At 39.0% G+C, this 20,151-nt stretch overlaps 1 protein-coding gene across 1 annotated transcript; it reads left to right on the plus strand.

The window, feature by feature from the left end:
* Window positions 1-18,638: 18,638 nt before the first annotated feature.
* LOC131809256 (large ribosomal subunit protein eL27-like) lies at window positions 18,639-19,144 on the plus strand. The gene has a single exon (XM_059136121.1). The coding sequence runs from the start codon at window positions 18,684-18,686 to the stop codon at window positions 19,092-19,094; it is 411 nt and encodes a 136-aa protein (XP_058992104.1). The 5' UTR covers window positions 18,639-18,683; the 3' UTR covers window positions 19,095-19,144.
* The last annotated feature ends 1,007 nt before the right edge of the window (window positions 19,145-20,151 follow it).

The following is a 20,151-nucleotide window of genomic DNA, read 5'->3' on the forward strand; positions in this document are numbered from 1 at the left end:
ACGGAATTGCTCGAGGCATTTCTCTGTTAGCATGATGTGAAGCTTTCTCAGTAGAGAGTGCTGGAGGGACACTGTAGGAGGAGGGGGTTCTCTGGAGGTTTCTGGCTGTCCGTGTGGCAGATCAGCAGTGTGGGTGTGAGGACATCTGGTGTTACTTGGCCCTAGGCACCCACCCAGCAGGCACTGTCCCTCAGGAACACTGCAGCCCTGGCACAGCCTGGTGACCATCTTCCTGCTGTCCTCTCTATACAGATATCCTGCACTCCAGGCCTCCTTTGGGCACTGACTCCCTGATTGTTTGCAGTAACTCCCTCGTCAGGTGTGGCTCCCATCGTCGTCTCCACATTGTGATCTCCCAACCTCACATTGTTCCCCACATGGGAACCAGGCTTCCACTGCTATGGCACGTCCATGCACTGGCCACCAGCTGCTTGCCAAAGGGTTCCAGTCCAGCTATGGCCAGCAAATCAGCAAACTTCTCTGCCATCTAGGAGGTTCAAAAACATGTTTCTCCAATGAGATTAAAACCATGTCCTTGAAGAAAGGGCCCCTTTCCAAGTTTGTCCATCTCCTGCCCTAAGATACTGGAAAGAGTAATATTACATACTGAAGTTACTCTATTATTATAGTTTAATAATTCTTTATATTAAACTTACCATTTATTTTTTTTTTAAACTTCCCCTGTTTAAATCACTGTGTGGTCTCCATCTCCTGATTGGATCCAGACTGCTAGAATCTAAGAAGCCATCTATTTACCCAGAGAGGATGGAAGTAGTCAGTGAAAAATTTGTCTACACCTGCTGCTTCCACTTGACATCCTATCTAATCTTCATCGTACTGCACTCTGGTTTCCACCCCACTTGCTGAAAATATTTGCTCTAAGATTACCATCTTGTTTTTTTGTTTGTTTGTTTTTTTGGTTTTTTAAAGATTGATTTATTTGAGAGAGAGAGAGCATGGACACATGAGCACACACAAGCCAGGGGAGGGGCAAAGGGAGAAGGAGAGAGAGAGAGAATCCTCAAGCAGACTCTCTACTGAACGTGAAGCCTGACTTGGGGTTTAATCCCAGGAGCCTGAGATCATGACCTGAGCTGAAATCAAGTGTTGGCCACGTAACTGACTGAGCCACCCAGGTGACACCAACCATCTTATTGTTAATGTTAACAGATCCATTTTTGCTCCCTCTGACACTGACTGGTTGCTTTTATTTTATAACATATTTTCCTGGTTTTCTTCCTACTTCTTTGATAATTTGTTCTTAGTCTCTTTCAGAGGCACTTCCCTCTGCCTGTTTCTTCAAATCATGGTTTTTCCAGTATTCTGCTCTTGGTCTTCTCCACATAATTTCCTGTGTGACTTCTTCAACTCTCATTTACATAAGACACCTTTCAGATCTGGAGGCTTAGTTCAGATATCTGTCCTGAACACTATCTTTCCTCTACACATTTTCACCATCATTCACAGGCAACTCAAACTCAATGTGTCCAAATTGAAATGATCATCTCCTCTGCCAGATTTATTTTTCTCCCCCATTTTCTATATCATGAATAACTCCACCAGACACCCTGCTCAAGGCAGGCACCTGGCTGGTACTCCACATTTGCTTCCCTTTCTCATCTTCAGTCACTCATCGGTCTCAAAAGTCATTAGTCACAAAGTCCTCTTGATCTCCCTCCTGAATAGCTCTTGAATCTTCCAACTTCTTTTCTTCACCATGACCCAAACTTTAGTAAGAAGGTAAATTCCAAATGAGAAGGAAGTATATTCAAGGAATAAGTGGACAACATGAGGGGGTACCTTCCAGAGAGAGGCTCGTGACAGCTTGTACAAGAGCAAAGACCTAAAGCAGTATGATCTCAGTCCATGTTTTTTTTACCATTCCCGCCATATGGTAAATAACATATTGCTGTGAAGGTATTTTGTACATTAGTTGAATTTAAGTAAAGGAGATTACCTTTGATACTATAGATGGGCCTCACCCAATAAGTTGAGGGCCTTAAGGGCAAAAACTGAGGTTTCCTGGAGAAAAATAAATTTTTTTCTTAAGACTACAACATTAACTCCTACCTGAGTTTCCAACCTGCTAGCCTACCCTACAAAGGTCAGTCTTGCTAGCCCCAGTAATTTTATGAGTCAATTCCATTAAAAATACCTATGTGCATCTATATCTTTATTTATATATATTCTATATTATATGTATATAATATCAACTCTCTCTCTCTATATATATACACACACATACATACATATGATACACACACACACACACACACACACACACACACAATCTACCTCCCATTTGTTCTCTTTTGTGAATCTTGACTGATACATCTGCAAAATTCCTTCACTTGGTCTACTTGAATACTTGATGGCCAAACCACAGATGGGTCTATCTTGGAGTTTCAGACTCTTCAATTTAAATATCCCTACATTCAGCTAAATCACAAGATATGAAAACCAAAGATCATGTTTTTCATATTCAATGTATGAAGTCATGTGGCATTTGTGATAAGAACCATACTTTTTAGCAGTTAGAAATATACTTGGTCAGAATTTTTGGTTATGAGAGAAGAGAAAAAAACAAAATATGTCAGGAGAAAACCAGTTTGGTTATCAGTAAATTAATTGGCCTGACAACTTTAGCAAAGATTTGTAATTAATTTCTCCTTTGGATTAAAAAAAATTGACCAGTTCAACACACAGATGGAAAGAAGTCAAGAACTAAATTCCATTTTGTTTGTCCTAGTAACTTTTTTGGGTTGTTCTTTTTATTTCTTTCTTTCTTTTTTCTTTCTTTCTTTTTTTTTTTTTTTGGTTTTATTTTTTTAAACAAAGAGAAGCTGTAGGAGCAAAAAGGCAGTGAGAAATATCTTCTTGTTGGCACATTTAATTTAATTTCTGGTGTTGAAAACCAGTAGAATAAAAGGGTCTAATTAGCATTTATAGCAAACAGAAGAACCCATTTGTAGTGTCCAAGTGATTTGAAGAGACATTCTTTTTTTCCCATGACAATTGTTTATTATAAAGGTGAACCCTGATCCTCATGATGGGCTTATTGGTAGGATTTTTGGTAGCGAGCATGGCACCAGGACAGTCAAATTTTTGGATTCGTAGTTCATACTTTGTAGTTTGAGGGATCAGCTACCAGCAGGGTCCTATTGTACTGGGTAAGATGTCTTTGATCTCTGACGGGGGCATTTTTGAATCAAATTTCCCTCCAGAGATTATCTGGATTAGTTCAGGGATCATCAACAAATGCATTTTGCAAATGCAACGAAGTCTCTTTTTATAACAGTTCCCCATCCTGAGACGTTGTATCCTATTTATCCTGAAAGAGTATCCCCAAGCATGTGTTCTTTACTCAAGAAAAAATTTAGCAGAACTAGTGATCTCCCCCAAATGATGCTGTGACTCATGCTTACCCCATAGTGCCTGCAAAGAGCTCAGACGACTCACTTCTTTGATCATTTGTCAAATACTAAGAGATTTCTTTTTTCTCTTCATTTTCAGGACAGAGGTAAGGAAGAAAATCACAGGAATTATTTTAAAAGATCTAAAGTTTTGAGTAGAGCCATGTCAGTTTTAAATTAAACAATTGACTTTAAAAAGTTAAGAGTCTAGGGATGCCTGGGTGGCTCAGTTGGTTGAGCCGCTGCCTTCGGCTCAGGTCATGATCTCAGGATCCTGGGATCAAGTCCTGCATTGGGCTCCTTGCTCGGCAGGGAGCCTGCTTCTCTCGCTGCCTCTCTGCCTGCTTGTGTGTACTCTCTCTCTGATGAATAAATAAAATCTTAAAAAAAAAAAAAAGAGTCTAATACTGTATGACTTAGATTTTTTAGCTTCCTAATGGCTCCTTGCACTTAGAATAATTAGGGAATTCATGTCACCCAATTCTCTACTGAACTAATGTCACCCAATTATCAACTGAACTAAATTGGAAAATCACAAAGCTCAAGAATACCATAATAGTATAATAATGAAGAAATAAAAATTTGGGGGTGGGATTTAAACACGTTAATAACACTATCTCAAAAAAAAAAAAAACCATAAAAATTCAGTTTATTTGTCTTAAGTTTTCAAGTGAAATTTGATTGGACTTTTTTCTTAAAGATCAAAATTTGCCAAGCAACCAACTTTGTAGTTCCCCTGCCAGTCTTCATGACAAATTTTAGTGGCATATGATTGCAAGAGTCAGAATCTACAAAAAAAACAGGAATTTGTCTGGTTTCTATTGTGCAAATTTCCACATCTAAGTCTCACCTTAACCTTACCACCACTCTACCACAATTTTAATGGTATAACATTCTGGAAAGTCACAAGGAGCTAGCAAAATAAGGTGTTGAGCACTTTCTTAGCACTCAAACATTTTGTTAAATTGAAAGAATAAGTAAGAATTAATGAAATATGGATGGTGTTGGGAATTCTAAAATGTTTTTGATAGGAGCACTGGATCATTACCCTAACCTGAAATTCAGATACCATGAAGGTTATGGTGTTACATGTAAATAATGTTACATGTTACATGTAAATAATAGTCTTATCTCAAGACTCCATTTGTGGGATCTCAATCTACTCTACACAAAGATATAATGTCGCAATTTTCACATTTGTGGAAAGTAAATAATATATGAGAGATTAAAAAAAATAATAAAGCAAACTGTGTTACATTATAAATATCAGAAATTTTCTTACTTAATGGAATAACATACATTAAGTCCCTAAGAATAGCATCTTGACATACTGACTATAGCATATTGGCACATGATAGGCACTTGAATGTTTGCTAAAAAAAATATTAAACAGGCATGTGGTTGTTTTTATTTAATGGATAAACTTTCTCAGATTCTTGCATTATTTAGCAGTTGTTGGTGCATGCAGCACAAAAATTAGTATTTCAATTCAGTTCCAGTCGAAGCAAGTGTCCAGTATTGGAGGTTCAGTAATACTGTGGTTTTGCATTAGCTACATGTTAATGTGGGTTTGTTCAGCAACACCGTCAACTCTGGACCCTCAAGTAATTTATACAGAAACGCTCTATTCATGGTTGAATTGAAACTACGACAGATGATTTGCAAGAGAGAGACCCTCCCTCTCTTTTTATGACAGAAGGGAGGAAATTGCTGGGGCAGGATCTGCAACTTAGTAGCAACTAAAGCCTTGCCAAGAGCCTGTCTCAGGAGTAGCTGCTGTGAGGACAAGTCATCACCCCCACTTGGGAAGTGGTGGGGGTGGTGGCTAAGATTCTCTCAGCTTGGCCCACATCCCAGGAGGAGGGAGGATGCTGGAAGCTGAAGGAGTGTAATGGGTGAAAATGAGAAAAACTGGCATGTAGCTGGGGCTGTCAGCTCCCAAAAGGCTGGGCTCTTCTCAAGTGTCACCGAAGGTGAACCGGAGGCGAGATCTATAAACCACCACAGTTGTAATAAGAGTCAATAAGAGTCTGGGAAACAAGACTCAGTCAAAAGGTTTTGGGCCTGGTTAGTACTTGGTTGGGGGGGTGGATGAGTTATTCTAAAGAAGAGAAGCTGAGAAAGATGTATTGGAGCTACTTATGACTCGGTAGGGACATAATTCTACAGTTGACTAAGTGCTTTTGCAACAAGCCAGGCATTTTCACATTTGTGACTGTCATTTTAATAGTAACCCTATGAAAAAGGGTTATGGCTGAGAAAAATGAGGCTCTCAAAAGTTAAGCAACTTACATCACAGAGCTGCTAAGGACAGAGCTGGGATTTTCTTCCAAGTCAGCCTGACTGCCACAGTCTTTCCCTAAAGGGCAGTGACTGCTCTACAAAGTTTCCTACTCAGAGACGGATTTGCTCACAAGCCCAGACATGAGGCTCTAACAGAGTAGGAGAGCCGTCTGTATAAACAGCCCATGCCTGCCTCTAGTTGCCTTCTGTCTGTTAATGGCAACACAGATTGCACCTGTCTCCCATACTCCCTACCCAACATGGTTGCACAATTGTTGCCAGCCTAAAGAAGAACACTCAATTCAAATCTGAGTGACTCCAAAACTTAATGGTTTTACACACAGACACAGACACACACACCCCTCCCTCAAAGCTTTTAGACTAAGATCATATACTTCAATAAAACAGCCAGTGCTCTCTAGTAAAGAGGCAAAGGACTCTGACTTGGCCAATGTTAGAGAAGAAAATAAGTCACTACAAAGATGCTTCAGGTAGAGACTAATAATGCTGTAACAGTTCCCTTCACCATATCCTAGGGCCAGAGTAGCACCATTATAATATGATGTTAGCTCATATCTGACATTCCTAACAGAGAAAGGCAGAAAAGAACTTGGGGTCACCTGGTCCAATTCTTTTTCTTTTTTTTTTAAGATTTTATTTATTTATTTGACAGAGAGAGAGCAAGCACAAGCAGAGGGAGAGTGACAGGGAGAGGGAGAAGTAGGCTCCCCACTGAGCAGGAACCCCAATGTGGGACTTGATACCAGGATTCTGGGATCATGACCAGAGCTGAAGGCAGACACTTAACCAACTGAGCCACTGAGGCACCCCTCACCTGGTCCAGTTCTTACATCACTCATGAGGAATCTACCACCAAATAATCTTGGTTTAGACAAAAATAGGAATAGTATCTGTATTTCCCAAATACTCCAAGATACTCCCACCAGGCTCCTATACAGTATTAGTGCTTCCCAGGTCCCAGAAGATGTCATTTATTTATTCTCGTTTATTCCCATTTATTCAATTTCTTCAGGCCAACTACATCGGTTCTAGTCTATGTCATCCTACCTTTCTACTCCACCTCCCAACTCTAGTCCCATGTACTCTATGCTTTAGCCCCCCTATTCCCTGTTTTCTGAACACTCCATGCATGATCATACTTGGTGGACTTTTGCTCATGCACTTCCTTGGGCTTGGAATTTTCCTACTGCTTAAAATGGCAAACTCCTCTTCGTTCTTCAAAACCCAGCTCCAAATAGTCATCTCAGTGAAAACTTCCAAACTTTGTGCTCATGGCAATTAATATGTAAATAGTGTGGCATTTATGATAATGTTACAGTATCCCACTTCCAAACTAATATGTATCTTTATTACACACACTGATATGAGCAACTGTACACTTTCTCATCTCTGTGTTTTTTCCCTTTCTCTATTGTTTGACATCAGCTTCACTTTCCTTTAGGAAGTACTTATGAATCTGGAGGTCCAAGAGAGGTCTTGTGGGAGTCTGGAGGAAGGAAAGCAGGAAACTGAAGTCTTGGGATTTGCTCTGGGTTTAAGGCAGACAGAAGTAATGAGGACCCCAAGTTTCTATTTAGACCATATTCCCCAGGTTACCAGTCTTGGAACAGCAGCAGCAGTTGAGTGCAGAAACCCTTCCCAGAAATGAATCCGATCTTCATTTGAACAGTCATGACGACTGAACTGGCATTTACAGGAGAGTGAAAAAACCTCAAACTCTACCACACAGTTACATTTAATTAACACTTGCTATACTTACTTGAACTGAAGAAAACTCTCTGACATATGTAAGTTTAAGTTTTTTCATCCAGATCTGGTCTCAATATAACACTTACACAAACCCCAAAAACTCCTTTACCCCTGGCCCCAAAAAGTTATTTTGGCAAAGTCCCTGAAGGGTCCCTATGATAGGAAAAGGATTAGACTATTATTAAGCATTATCCCTATGACCCAGATTCAGTTCCTTAACTGACTAGTTAGCCAGCAGCTAGGGATGATGAAAGGGAAATAAGGATGCTTGGGGAATAGATTTGAAAATGCCTGAAAGTTCAGGCATTGTCTGGGAAAGAAGACATTGTAGAAAAATGTTTTGAGAAATTCTAATGGGAAAATTCTGCAGTGTACATAAGTGGGACAAAGGTATTAGGCGTCTGGAGGTGACTAGGAAGGAGGTGACACTAGAAAAGATGAAAACTGAATATTGAGAGACACCTAGATAAGCTTTGCTCAACTTCTCAGATCTTCCCTAGCTGTGACCTTCCTTACCATATGTCTATGCCCTTAAATTTCTAGTCACCAGTCAGAGAAGTGGGCACATGACTTGTAAAAGCCTGAAGGAGCCCACTCTCCTCTAAGGACCCATTGTGTTCTCCCTCCCCAAGCGATCAGGGATCGTGGCACCACAGGGAATTAGGACTGCCTGCAACCTAAGCTGCCAGCTGGTCCTGTCCTTTTAGAAGCTGAAGAGAAAGTAAAATCTCAAAAAACATATAGAAACTACTCAAAGTCACACTGAAGTCCTAAATCTCATATTAGGCTTTCTATACACAATACTGTCTTAATAGCATTACAAAACAAAACAAAAAACTAAAAGATTTATATAAAAAATTTTTTTTCTATTAAAGCACCACATTTCTAAGGGCAATATCTTTTCCCTCAACTCTTAAACATATCTTTATTGGCTATAGGTTCCCTTTTGCCCCAAACAAACCATCTCATCCTTAAATGCCCTAAGGAAGATGTTTTGTTGCTCATACCTATGGGTCCAAAATGTTTTAGGGTATTCACATGCAGCATAATTTGATGACCTGAGTTCAAATCCTGGCTAAACTTTATAGTAGCTACAACCTCTCTGAGTCTCAGTTTCTTCTTTTGTAAAATGAGAGTAATAATATTTACCTCATGGAGGTAAATATTTTGTGGAGATTAAATCTAAAGTGCACAGAAAACTTTTAGTATGGTGACAGACAGTAATTCTCATTAATGTGGTTATTATTTACATGCTCTTTCTCTTATTTATATTACTTAATTTCCACACAATATTTCTTTTATATTAGGTGTCTAGTCTCCACCCCTTCCAGGCATGTTTTGCCTGCCTTGTTTGGGATCTGTCATTCATTTACAAGGGCCATTATGTGCCTGGCACTATTCCAAATAATGGCGATGTGAAAAGTAAAGCAGACACAGCTCTTTGCTTTAGAATCTTCTTTCAGGCTCACTGATGGAGGCTCTCTCATCACTCTGCTCTGACAACGTTCTGCTTTTAACATGACATGACAGGTGTGACATCTACTTCATGTCCACATTTCCGTACGAAAACAGTATTTTGGATGCTATTATTTGAGGTCCCCGATGAGGACTGCTTTACCAAAATCAAAATGACAATAGCTTAAGAAAAACAGAAGATTTTCTACCCTCTCATGTGGCACTCTAAGCTGTTAGGTGGTTTGGGGCAGGGGGAGGGGGATGAGGTCCTAAGTCTGCTACTTGCATTGTCTGGGGATCAAGGTTTCCTCTAACTTACTGTTTCCATGTTCCCATAGGCTGTAGTCTTCATCTGTTGGTGAAAGCTGTCTCTTAAAACCACATCCACTTCCAGAGAAAGTGGAGGACAAGCATGACTTCTAGGGCAAGACTTGGGAATTGCACACATGCCTTCCATTCCTATCCCAGGAACGAGAACTCAATCATATGTCCACACTTAGCGGCAAGGGAGGCTGGGAAAGGTAGTCTCTCACTGGGAAATCACATGCCCAGCTAAAACTCAAAGAGAAAGTAGATGTTGAAGGTCCACTCTTGGTACCTTCTGCAAACAGAGAGGTGGCTCTCCTGTGAAGGACACTAGCCAACCAGTTAGACCCTCAGAGATACAGGAGCCTCACTAAATCATACATCATTCATATATGTGCTATTTGCATAAACCATGTGATAGGGTTTGTAATAGGGTATTTTCAGCTTTTATTAAATGAAGAGTTACTTATGTTTTGAGAGTGTTTCTTCAGCAAAATATATTGAATTGACCATTGCCAGATATTTATTTAGAACAACAGAAAAGCTATTTTGGGCACAGGAAATCTAAACTGCACAATATTACTTCATTACAGAATTATTGCATATACAGAATTATTGCAACTTGCATTCTTATTAAAGAGCATGATTTGATTAATTCCTAGATCCACTGGACCATGAGTAGTTTCCACCAATCAGATCTCAGTCACAAACAGTTCATTTCATCTCTCAGAACAAAGCCATAGTAATAATAAGTATTGTAGTATTTTATATGAGCCACATATACATTCACTGATACAATGAATTAGCTCATTATCAATTTTTAAAAAGATTTTATTTATTTCTTTGACAGAGAGAGAGAGAAAGAAAGCACAAGCAGGGGGAGCTGCAGGCAGATGGAAAGGGAGAAGCAGGTTTCCCATGGAGCAGGGAGCCTGATGCGGGGCTTGATCCCAGGACCCTGAGCCGAAGGCAGACGCTTAACCAACCCAGGTGTGCCCTGGATCACTATCGATTAATGAATATGGTGTGACCATTATGAAATTATCTCCAGTGAAGAGAAAGACCAGAACATTTAACTCTATTAACATAAAAACACAAATTCAGGTGACTTTGGGCAAACAGGATGGTTACATATATAACAGTTTCTTAGGGCATTGCTAGCGCTGGATTTGCTTCTGTTTGGACACTTAGTATCAATTTGAATGAAAAACTACAAATGGCAGAGGAACACTAAGTTGCTTATAACCTAATCCATAGTTAACATTTATTGAACTCTGATTATTCTAAGCACTTTATAGAGGTCATTTATTGGATCTTTATAATAGCCCCATGAGTTACATGCATTGACTGATTTTAAGGCTGAGAAAACTGACCCACAGAGCAATAAGGTATCTCTGTGAGTCATGCAGTTTGAAGTGGCAGAGTCTGACCACACCCTTGACTAGTACACAACATTGCCTCTTAAACAACAAATCGGTCCCTGCTTACCTCTTCTATCTCATTCCTTGCCACTTGTAACTCTGCAAACTAAGCTCTGGCTATACTAAGCCACTTGGTTTCCCTGACACATGTCCTGTTTCCCCCTGCTGAAATGCCCTTCGTCCAGCCTTCTCTCCTAGATAACTTCCTCTTACCTTTCAGATCTCTGCTCAGATAGTGTCTCCAACAGGGACATCTTTCTTGCTGTCATCCACCAGCAACATAAAGCCCAGACTAGGTCTGCCTCTGATGCACTCCCATTACCATGCTTCCCCCTATCCGAACCCCTATCTTTTTACTTACTTGCATGTTCCCCCGGACAGAATGCTGCTTGAGTGCTAGAATGTTGTCCTGTGGGCTGAGCATTGTGGCTTAGAAAATGGGAATCTATATGGGATAGAGGAGACCTGACACTTAAAGTTGGAGGTCTCGCACACTCGAGAGTTAGTTTCTATTTTCCTAAAAAGATTGTCATTAGAAGAATGTCAGTTTCATGAGAGCCAGGACGTTTGTCACGGATATTCACTGATGTACTTCTAGAGCCTGGAAAAGCACCTGGTACCTTGGAAAAACTCTGCATATATTTGTTGAATCACTCACACACACACACACACACACACACACACACACACAGTCTATCCTTATTAATGATATCCTTTACTTTGAAAAATATTATATTTTTAAAACAGATTTTTATTTATTTATTTGACAGACAGAGATCACAGGTAGGCAGAGAGGCAGGCAGAGAGAGAGGAAGGGAAGCAGCTCCCTGCCGAGCAGAGAGCCTGATGTGGGGCTTGATCCCAGGACCCTGAGACCCTGGGACCATGACCCGAGCTGAAGGCGGAGGCTTTAACCCACTGAGCCACCCAGGCTCCCCTGAAAAATATTATATTGAAAGACATTGTTACATTACTGTTTTTCTAGAGTTTCCTAATACCCATCTCTTACTGGATATATATTTGAATGTTAACTATTGATTTTATTTTTACCGTGATTTTTAAAGCAGATAGATTTTGCAAAATACATATTTATATTTTTAAAGAACTTCTTAAAATATATTCAAGGGTATCTATAATTTTTATTCAAAATAATACATGCAGATAGGAAAAAGTCGGGCAATAAAAACCATCAATAGTCATTGGTAATCACTGCTTTTAACATTTTGGTATCCTTCAAGACCTCACATTATTTTCATTTTTTCTCTCAGTCTGTACACATACATGATATATGTGTGATATGAGTGGCCTTTATACCAAATATTTATGTACAGATTGAGAGAGAAAATACATATTTTTATACATGTACACATATTTGAAAATACACACACATATAGGTCTTACAAATGTATTAGACATGCCGTCTTACAAATTCCCTAATTCACTTAACAGTTATTATAAACATAGTTCTGTACTAATAAAAACTTTTCCACATTGCCATTTAGCCTACTTCATGGATTTATCCTCTACCAGACAGTAAGCAACTTGATACTGGTTGGAGGGCTTATTCTGAGTAAGGATAAACATAGTAGCCCTCAACGAACACCTGCGCAATGGATGAGTGCTATATTCTAAGAATACCCTTGGTCGTTCCCACTGCATACATTTTTTTTTCAGGTCTAAAGTTTCCATGAGGGATCATTCGCCTCTGAGTGGTAGATAGTACCTCAACCAGGAAAAGAGGAGACTCCTGGTGAGAAAGAGTCAGGGGCCACAGCTGGAACTCCTGAGGCACAGGAATCAGGAAGCCCCGGCTCTGGAATTCCCCTGCGTGCCCTGCCCTATTCCCATCAGTTCCCTACTCTGGACAAGCAGAGCTGACAGAATCAGACTTTTGGCTCACATATTTCTGTTCAATCAATGAACAGAGTCCACGAGCATCTCTGAGCACCATCTTCACCCTCAGAGGAGAGACAATCTGGGTCAGAGACCCACAGTGGGTTCAGTTTATGTTTAACAGGGAGACAGAACAGGTCATGACAACTCTGTCAGAACGAAGGAAAATACTGGAGAAGGAGGCTCATGAGCCAGTTACGTGAGGTGATTCAATGTCATTAACCTCATATGTATGTCTTGGAGAGAAGGAGAAATGAATAGCAGAGTAGATGCTAACTAGAATGGAGGCATACAACAATTTTCCACAAGCATTTCCAGCAATAACTGATCTGACGGCTCTGTGTTTCCAAGGGCCCACCCTCTGCATAACCATGAAACAGGTCAAATTTGTCATTTGTGCTGTTCCAGCTGTAATTTCAGAGTCCCCATCCTGCTGTTCAGTTAGCCCCCTTTCTCCCTACTGAGCAGAAGCCCAAATTCTGTCCCTCTTCCTCTGGAAGTGTCCCTCCAGCTCTCCCGAAATAATGTTCCATTCCCTCAGAACTCTCTTTTTTCTCTCTGCAAATCTAATGAACAAGGTCTTCACTAAGTTAGAAACAGCGGTGACTTATATATACCCTTTCTAGTTCCAGAAAGAATTAAGGGCAGCTTATGAGGATACCTAAAGTAAAGCAAGATATCTTAAGTAAAAGTAGGAAAGAAAAATAATGGTAGGAACATAAAATGAAGCCAGGGGTAAGGTTAATTTAAAAATGGTTTCTTTCTATTCATAAAGGCCCATGAGTTTTCTACGAATAGATTATTAATTTAACTCAGAATTCTTAGAACTAAGACTAAAATAGAATTGCTCTATGTCCCTATAAAGATGACACAGTCTAATATTATTTTTAAGATATCCTCACAAACGGGGCGCCTGGGTGGCTCAGTGGGTTAAGCCACTGCCTTCGGCTCAGGTCATGATCTCAGGGTCCTGGGATCGAGTCCCGCATCGGGCTCTCTGCTCAGCAGGGAGCCTGCTTCCTCCTCTCTCTCTCTGCCTGCCTTTCTGCCTACTTGTGATCTCGCTCTGTCAAATAAATAAATAAAATCTTTAAAAAAAAAAAAAAAAAAAAAAAAAAAGATATCCTCACAAAGGCCTCAGTAGAGCTGATAATATCACACTAAGAACTCAAGGGAGGGGCCAGCCTGCTAGGCATTTTCCAGGGTTGCTAGTTCAACATTGTCCTTGATATATTGGAAACCCTGTGCCAGTTGACTCAAATATTTTTACAAGACTTTACATGTATCTGGTAAACCATAAATTGAACCTACCACGTGGGATTCTGCTGAAGAAAATTATGTCCTTGGATCAAAGTGGGCACTGTATCCCTAACTCAGTTTAGTCTTTGTGGTTCATATGAGTAAGTTTTTTCATGCATTTACAGCCAAAATCAGCCATGTCTCCAGCACCTGAAGCTGAAATTCTGAATATGAATAATTCATGGGGTTGACACATCTACCGGGGAGGAACGATTTATTTTATTTACATTTTAAAGAATTTAACATGTCTCTCAAGAAGTCATCTAATTCCAAATATTGCAAATAACTGCCTATAATAAATTCCTTATTTTAAAAATAAAGTCATTTGTGCCCTATTTCCATTACCAGAAGCCATTTTGTTCACCATCTCCACTAAGTACCTACTGAAAAAATACTTTAAAAAAATAATGGTTTGAGAATGCCTGGGTGGTTCAGTTGGTTGGACATCTGACTCTTGATTTGAGCTTGGGTCTTGATATCAGGGTCTAAGTTCAAGTCCTGCCTTGGGGCCTCATGCATGGAACCTACTATCTATCTATCTATCTATTCATTTGATGAGGTGTCCCAATACTGTCTTAACTAGGGCTCCCACCTGCCTCAGTCCAGACCTGATTATTCCAATGTTCAATTCAATAAAAGCAGGCCTACATGAGACTGATGACCTAATAAGCTGCTTCTCCCAGAAGAAGCTAATGGAGAGAAAGAAAAGAGATCCCAGCTCTGGGGGTAAGTGCCTCTGTACTCACTTATTTACTAGTGCTGAAGTCTACATAGAACATGACTTGAATATGATCAAATATTACCAACCAAGTACAAATTTACTTTCAAAAGTTATTAACAGCTTGTTAGAACCAATAAAAAAAAAAAAAAAAACCAAATAGATAAAAGAGCAATCCAAAGAAAGTCTATAATACCATGAGACAATTTTCATTTCTCCACATTTGGTTGTATAATTGGGTCAGCATTTAATGCCTCAGTCTATGACGAATAATCAGTTGATGTTCATCAGCCCTTTATCCTTTGCAAATTTCACAAGCACCTCATAAGGAAGGATAGTTATCATCTTAAAAAGAGTTCTAATCTTTTTTTGAAGAAAGACTATATAGGTATTATACTTAAAATTTCAAGGTGTTACAGTGAAAGTAATTGCCCACAGAGAAACTGGGAATCCAGATGAGGAGTTTCATGGCCTCACTAATAAAATTCTGCTGATAGGAAAATATGAACTATTTCTGAAAGAAGAATAATTTTCCTAAATTTTCAAGAAAATTTAGCCAACTTCTAGTTTGTACATAAACCAGTACAAATAAATATATTTTAGAAAAGTGTCTGGGGTAAAAATATCTGAATCTTCATCTCTGAAAGAATTTTAGGGCCCCTCAAATCTTTAAAAAGTGCTACCACTCTCCTGAGAAGTGTTACCTAAAATAACATGGCCTGTGTTTTCATACTCCAAATGCTGAGAAGAAAAATAAAAACACATGTGGCTAGGATTTCTTTTTTTAAGAAAAGTAAACCATACTTAAGTTTTCCTGTCCAGATGCATCAATGAGACACATCTTGCTTGTCTGCCTCTATAACATCCTAACCTCCGGTCATGGTGCACAATTTTATGTGAACTGACAGATTCCTACCAGAGGAGAAAGGAACTCAAGCTTCTGAATTGTGAGTTAATTTATGCCACAGAGTATACAAAAGTAGCTGAGGATGGTATTTTTTCTCCAGTTAAGTCTTTTAATTTAACTTTATATATCCATCATGGTTCTTTTTTGGATAACAAAGATAAATGAGCAGCTTGTGTCCAAACTTGAATGCTATTTTTAGCCCTTTCAGAGTCAGTTAAGCAAATAAGAAAGTATTTCTGTTCTTGTCTTCCTTTCAAAATTGTCTTAATAGGCTAATAACTAAGACTTCCTCTACAGGGTGTTTTGTTTCTAAGCTATGAAGATTAAGCTAAGCTCGGTGTTTTAAATTTTAGGCTTTGGAGTCAGATAGACCCGAGTTGACCTCTGCTTATTACTGTATGAGCGTGGGCCAGCCACTGAATCCCACTAAGCTCTGGATCCCCAACTGTAAAATGGAATAATAATAGCATCTATCTCACAGGTATTGTAAAATTAAATGAAAGTATACGAACTGCTTAAGGGGTGCTAAGAACAGTAAATATTGACTATATGTTAGTTTAAAAAATAAGAACACACACACACACACAGCCACCAACAAGGGACATTTCTCCCAGTAATGGCAGACCAGGTAATTTGGAAAAACCCTCCTAATGATAAAAACTAACAGAATAGACAAAATATACTTTAAAACATTGCCTGAATATGTCAAAAGAGTGAAGAATTTTGGGAGTAATATCTAAAAAAAAACAGTTTTAAAGAGATTGGCTTTCAGAGCTCTTTTCTCCCTTGGAATTTCTTCCAATCATGGAAAACATAGCTGAAAATCTGAGAAGCCAAGTAGACCTTTTATTGGCCTCATGGAGTTAGGATGACAAAATTTGGTTCAAGGACTTCCAAAGGGAGAGACTTTGGGTTAGACACCAAAGTAAGGGTCAACTTGAAACAGGTTCTGGTACAGATAAAAGTCTAGTTTCAAATCATCTCAATTGCAAGTTTTTATTAAGGTGAACTGGCATTTATGTGGTCCCTAGATGCTTACAACTATGTAAATACTTTCTGGGGATAGAGAATCACTTGGGGTTCACTTCTTTATAGAATTTTTCATACACAATGTCAGGTGCTCAATCAAAAACAGACCATTTCTTCTTAGATAATTCAACTCATAACCCCTTAGTAAAATGGGTGTTTTTGAGGGTGACAGGGCACTAGTTCAGCAATTGGGTGGTGGGGACTGAGCAGGGTGATGAAGGCATCTGTGAAATAGAGAAGGATGATTAAGATATTGGGAGTTTATCCAGTAAGTAAACATACTGAAGAAGATAGCAACCAGGTTTCTCCTGTCAGACAAGGGAATTATAAATATGGAAGGAAAACTAGAATAAATCCTCTGCTGCTGTATTAGAAGTGGGGTTTTGGTATGAACTCATGTTTTTCAATATTTATAGACTGACCTAGGAATAAATATAGATATAAATGTAAGTGTACACACATCTACACACATTCCCTAGTTCTGTCCAATGAGAAGGCCTAGGAACAAGACACCCCATTGGTATTGAGTATACCCAGCACCCAGGTCTTGTTTTCTAAATTCCATTCTCCACTAAAAGAAACTAGAGTTGCATGGAAAAAAAATCATTAATCCCTGGTTTATTTAGAGAAAGTACAAGTTATGCCTGGGCTATAGTAAAGAAGTACTCAAATAATGAAGGGATATGTAAAAACACAAGAAAGTGTATTAGTTTTCTATTGCTACATAAGAAATTACCATAAACTTAAAAGCTTAAAACAATACATGTTTCTTAGCTCATAGTTTCTATGGAATAGGTGTCTAGGCACCATTTATCTGAGTTCTCTGCTCAGGGCCTTAGAAGGCTGCAATCAAGGCGTCATCTGATCTGTGCTTTCATCTGGATGTTTAACTGGGGAAAGATCCACTCACAAGCTCCACAGGTTGTTGGAAGAATTCATTTCGTTATACTTGTTTCTTGCTTGTGACCAACTGCAGTTCCTAGAGGCTTCTTGTCATCCCTTGATATTAGATCACTTACTTCTTCAAGTCAGGGGAAGCAGGAGAACAGTCTCCTAGGTGGTTAGTATAGATTGCCACCAACTTAGTGTATTACAAGAAATTTAGTGTATTATAAGAAAGAAAAATTATAGGCCAATCCCACTCATAACTTAGGGATAAAAATCCTAAATGAAATGCTAGTAAGCAGAATCCAACAATATATAAAAAGGATAATATGTCATCACCAAATTAGATTTATAGAATTGTAAAACTGATTTAACATTCATAAATCTATTGATGTAATTTACCACATTAACAGAATAAGAAGCACAAAACCTCATATGATTATCTCTATAATGTGTAGAAAATCTTTGATAATATTTAACACTTATTCAATATAAATACTCTTAGCAAGCTAGAAATAGAAAATAAAGCTGTCTTAATTTGATAAAATGTTATCTACAGGGGCACCTGGGTAGGCTCAGTGGGTTAAGCCTCTGCCTTCAGCTCAGGTCAGGATCTCGGGATTCTGGGATCGAGCCCCGCATAGGGCTCTCTGCTCAGTAGGGAGCCTGCTTCCCCCTCTCCCTCTGCCTACCTCTCTGTTTACTTGTGATCTCTCTCTCTCTGTCAAATAAAAAAAATATATTTTTTTTTAAAAAATGCTATCTACAAAAAACCTATTGCAAATATCACCTTTAGTGGTGAAATGTTGAAATTGTTTTCTCTAAGATTAAGAGGGAGATAAATATACTCTCTGCTACTACTAAATGCTATATGGCATTCCTAACCAGTTCAATAAAGGAGCAAAAATTAAAAATAATTGAAAAGGAGAAAACTAATTATTCATAGATAACATAATTATTTATGTAGAAGATTTAAAAAATCTACAGATAAATTATTAGAAATAATAACAAAGATCAGCAAGTTTATTGGATGCAAAGTAAAATTTAAAAAATTAACTTTTATATTCTGGCAACAAATGGAAAATGAAAATTTTTAAATTTCTATGCATAAATACCAAACATAAAAAAATCAATTACCTAGGAACAAATCTAAAAAATTGTGTATGACCTCTACATATGCAAGTATGCAACACACACACACACACACACACACACACACTACTGGAAGAAATTTTAAAAGTCTTAAATAAGTAGAAGAGGCCCTTTCTTCCTTTCTGCTGTAGGCCCGAGTGGTTGGTGTCGAGATGGGCAAGTTCATGAAACCCGGGAAGGTGGTGCTGGTCCTGGCCGGACGCTACTCCGGACGCAAAGTGGTCATCGTGAAGAACATTGATGATGGCACCTTAGACCGTCCCTACAGCCATGCTCTGGTGGCGGGAATTGACCGCTATCCCCGCAAAGTGACAGCTGCCATGGGCAAGAAGAAAATCGCCAACAGGTCAAAGATCAAGTCTTTTGTGAAAGTTTATAACTACAATCACCTCATGCCCACAAGGTACTCTGTGGATATTCCCTTGGACAAGACTGTCGTCAACAAGGATATCTTCAGAGACCCTGCTCTTAAACGCAAGGCCCGACGAGAGGCCAAGGTCAATTTTGAAGAGAGGTACAAAACCGGCAAAAACAAGTGGTTCTTCCAGAAGCTGCGATTTTAGATCTGTTTTGTTTCAGTCATTAAAAATACACCCCCCCCCCAAAAAAATAAGTAGAAGAATTTATCATGTTCATGAACTATGAGACTATTTTAAAAGATATTTCTTTTTCCCAAATGGACCTAATGGAATCAATACAATCTCTTACAAAATCTTAAGGCTTTGTGTGTGTGTGGTAGAAATAAACTAGCAAATTCTAAAATATACATGGAGATGCAAATGACTAAGAATGGTAAGGCTCTGGGAACATAACAAAATGTGAAGAAAACTTACTCTTCCAGATAGCAAGAGTTATTATAAAGCTATAGCAATTTGAGACAATATAATAATATAATAGTTGAAGGAATAGAGAAACTGACCAGTGTACAGGATAGAAAATGGAGAAAGGAGACTCACACATATATGGGCACTTGATTATGATGAAGCAGCGCTAATGGAACAGTGATCCATTTCAATGGAGTGTTCAAAGAAGAATGATCTTTTCAATAAAGGATGTTGGGTCCATTTTTTTTTTTTTAAGATTTTATTTATTTATTTGAGAGAGAGACAGTGAGAGAGAACATGAGCGAGGAGAAGGTCAGAGGGAGAAGCAGACTCCCCATGGAGCTGGGAGCCCGATGTGGGACTCGATCCTGGGACTCCAGGATCATGACCTGAGCCGAAGGAAGTCGTCCAACCAACTGAGCCACCCAGGCGCCCCTGGGTCCATTGATATTAATATGGAAAAACTGAAACTTAAGGACTCACACCATCTACACAAAAATGAATTTCAAGTGGATTGTGAATCTAGTGCAAAAGGGAAAATAATAAAACTTGTAGAAGATAATATAGGATGATATCTTCATGACCTTGGGGGAGGAAAGGATTTCTTAATAATGATGCAAAAACATAACTACAGAGGAAAAGACTGATATATTGACTGAAGATAAGATTTCAGGGGAGCCTGGGTGGCTCAGGCAGTTAAGCGTCTGCCTTCAGCTCAGGTCATGATCCCAGGATCCTGGGATCAACCCCATATTAGCTCCTTGCCCAGCAGTGGGTCTGCTTCTCCTTCTTCCTT

This window comes from Mustela lutreola, chromosome 10, assembly GCF_030435805.1.
Source record: "Mustela lutreola isolate mMusLut2 chromosome 10, mMusLut2.pri, whole genome shotgun sequence".
Lineage (NCBI taxonomy): Eukaryota > Metazoa > Chordata > Mammalia > Carnivora > Mustelidae > Mustela > Mustela lutreola.

Coding starts and splice junctions, on each gene's coding strand:
- LOC131809256 (XM_059136121.1), top strand. CDS start 18,684: ATGGGCAAGTTCATGAAACCCGGGAAGGTGGTGCTGGTCCTGGCCGGA.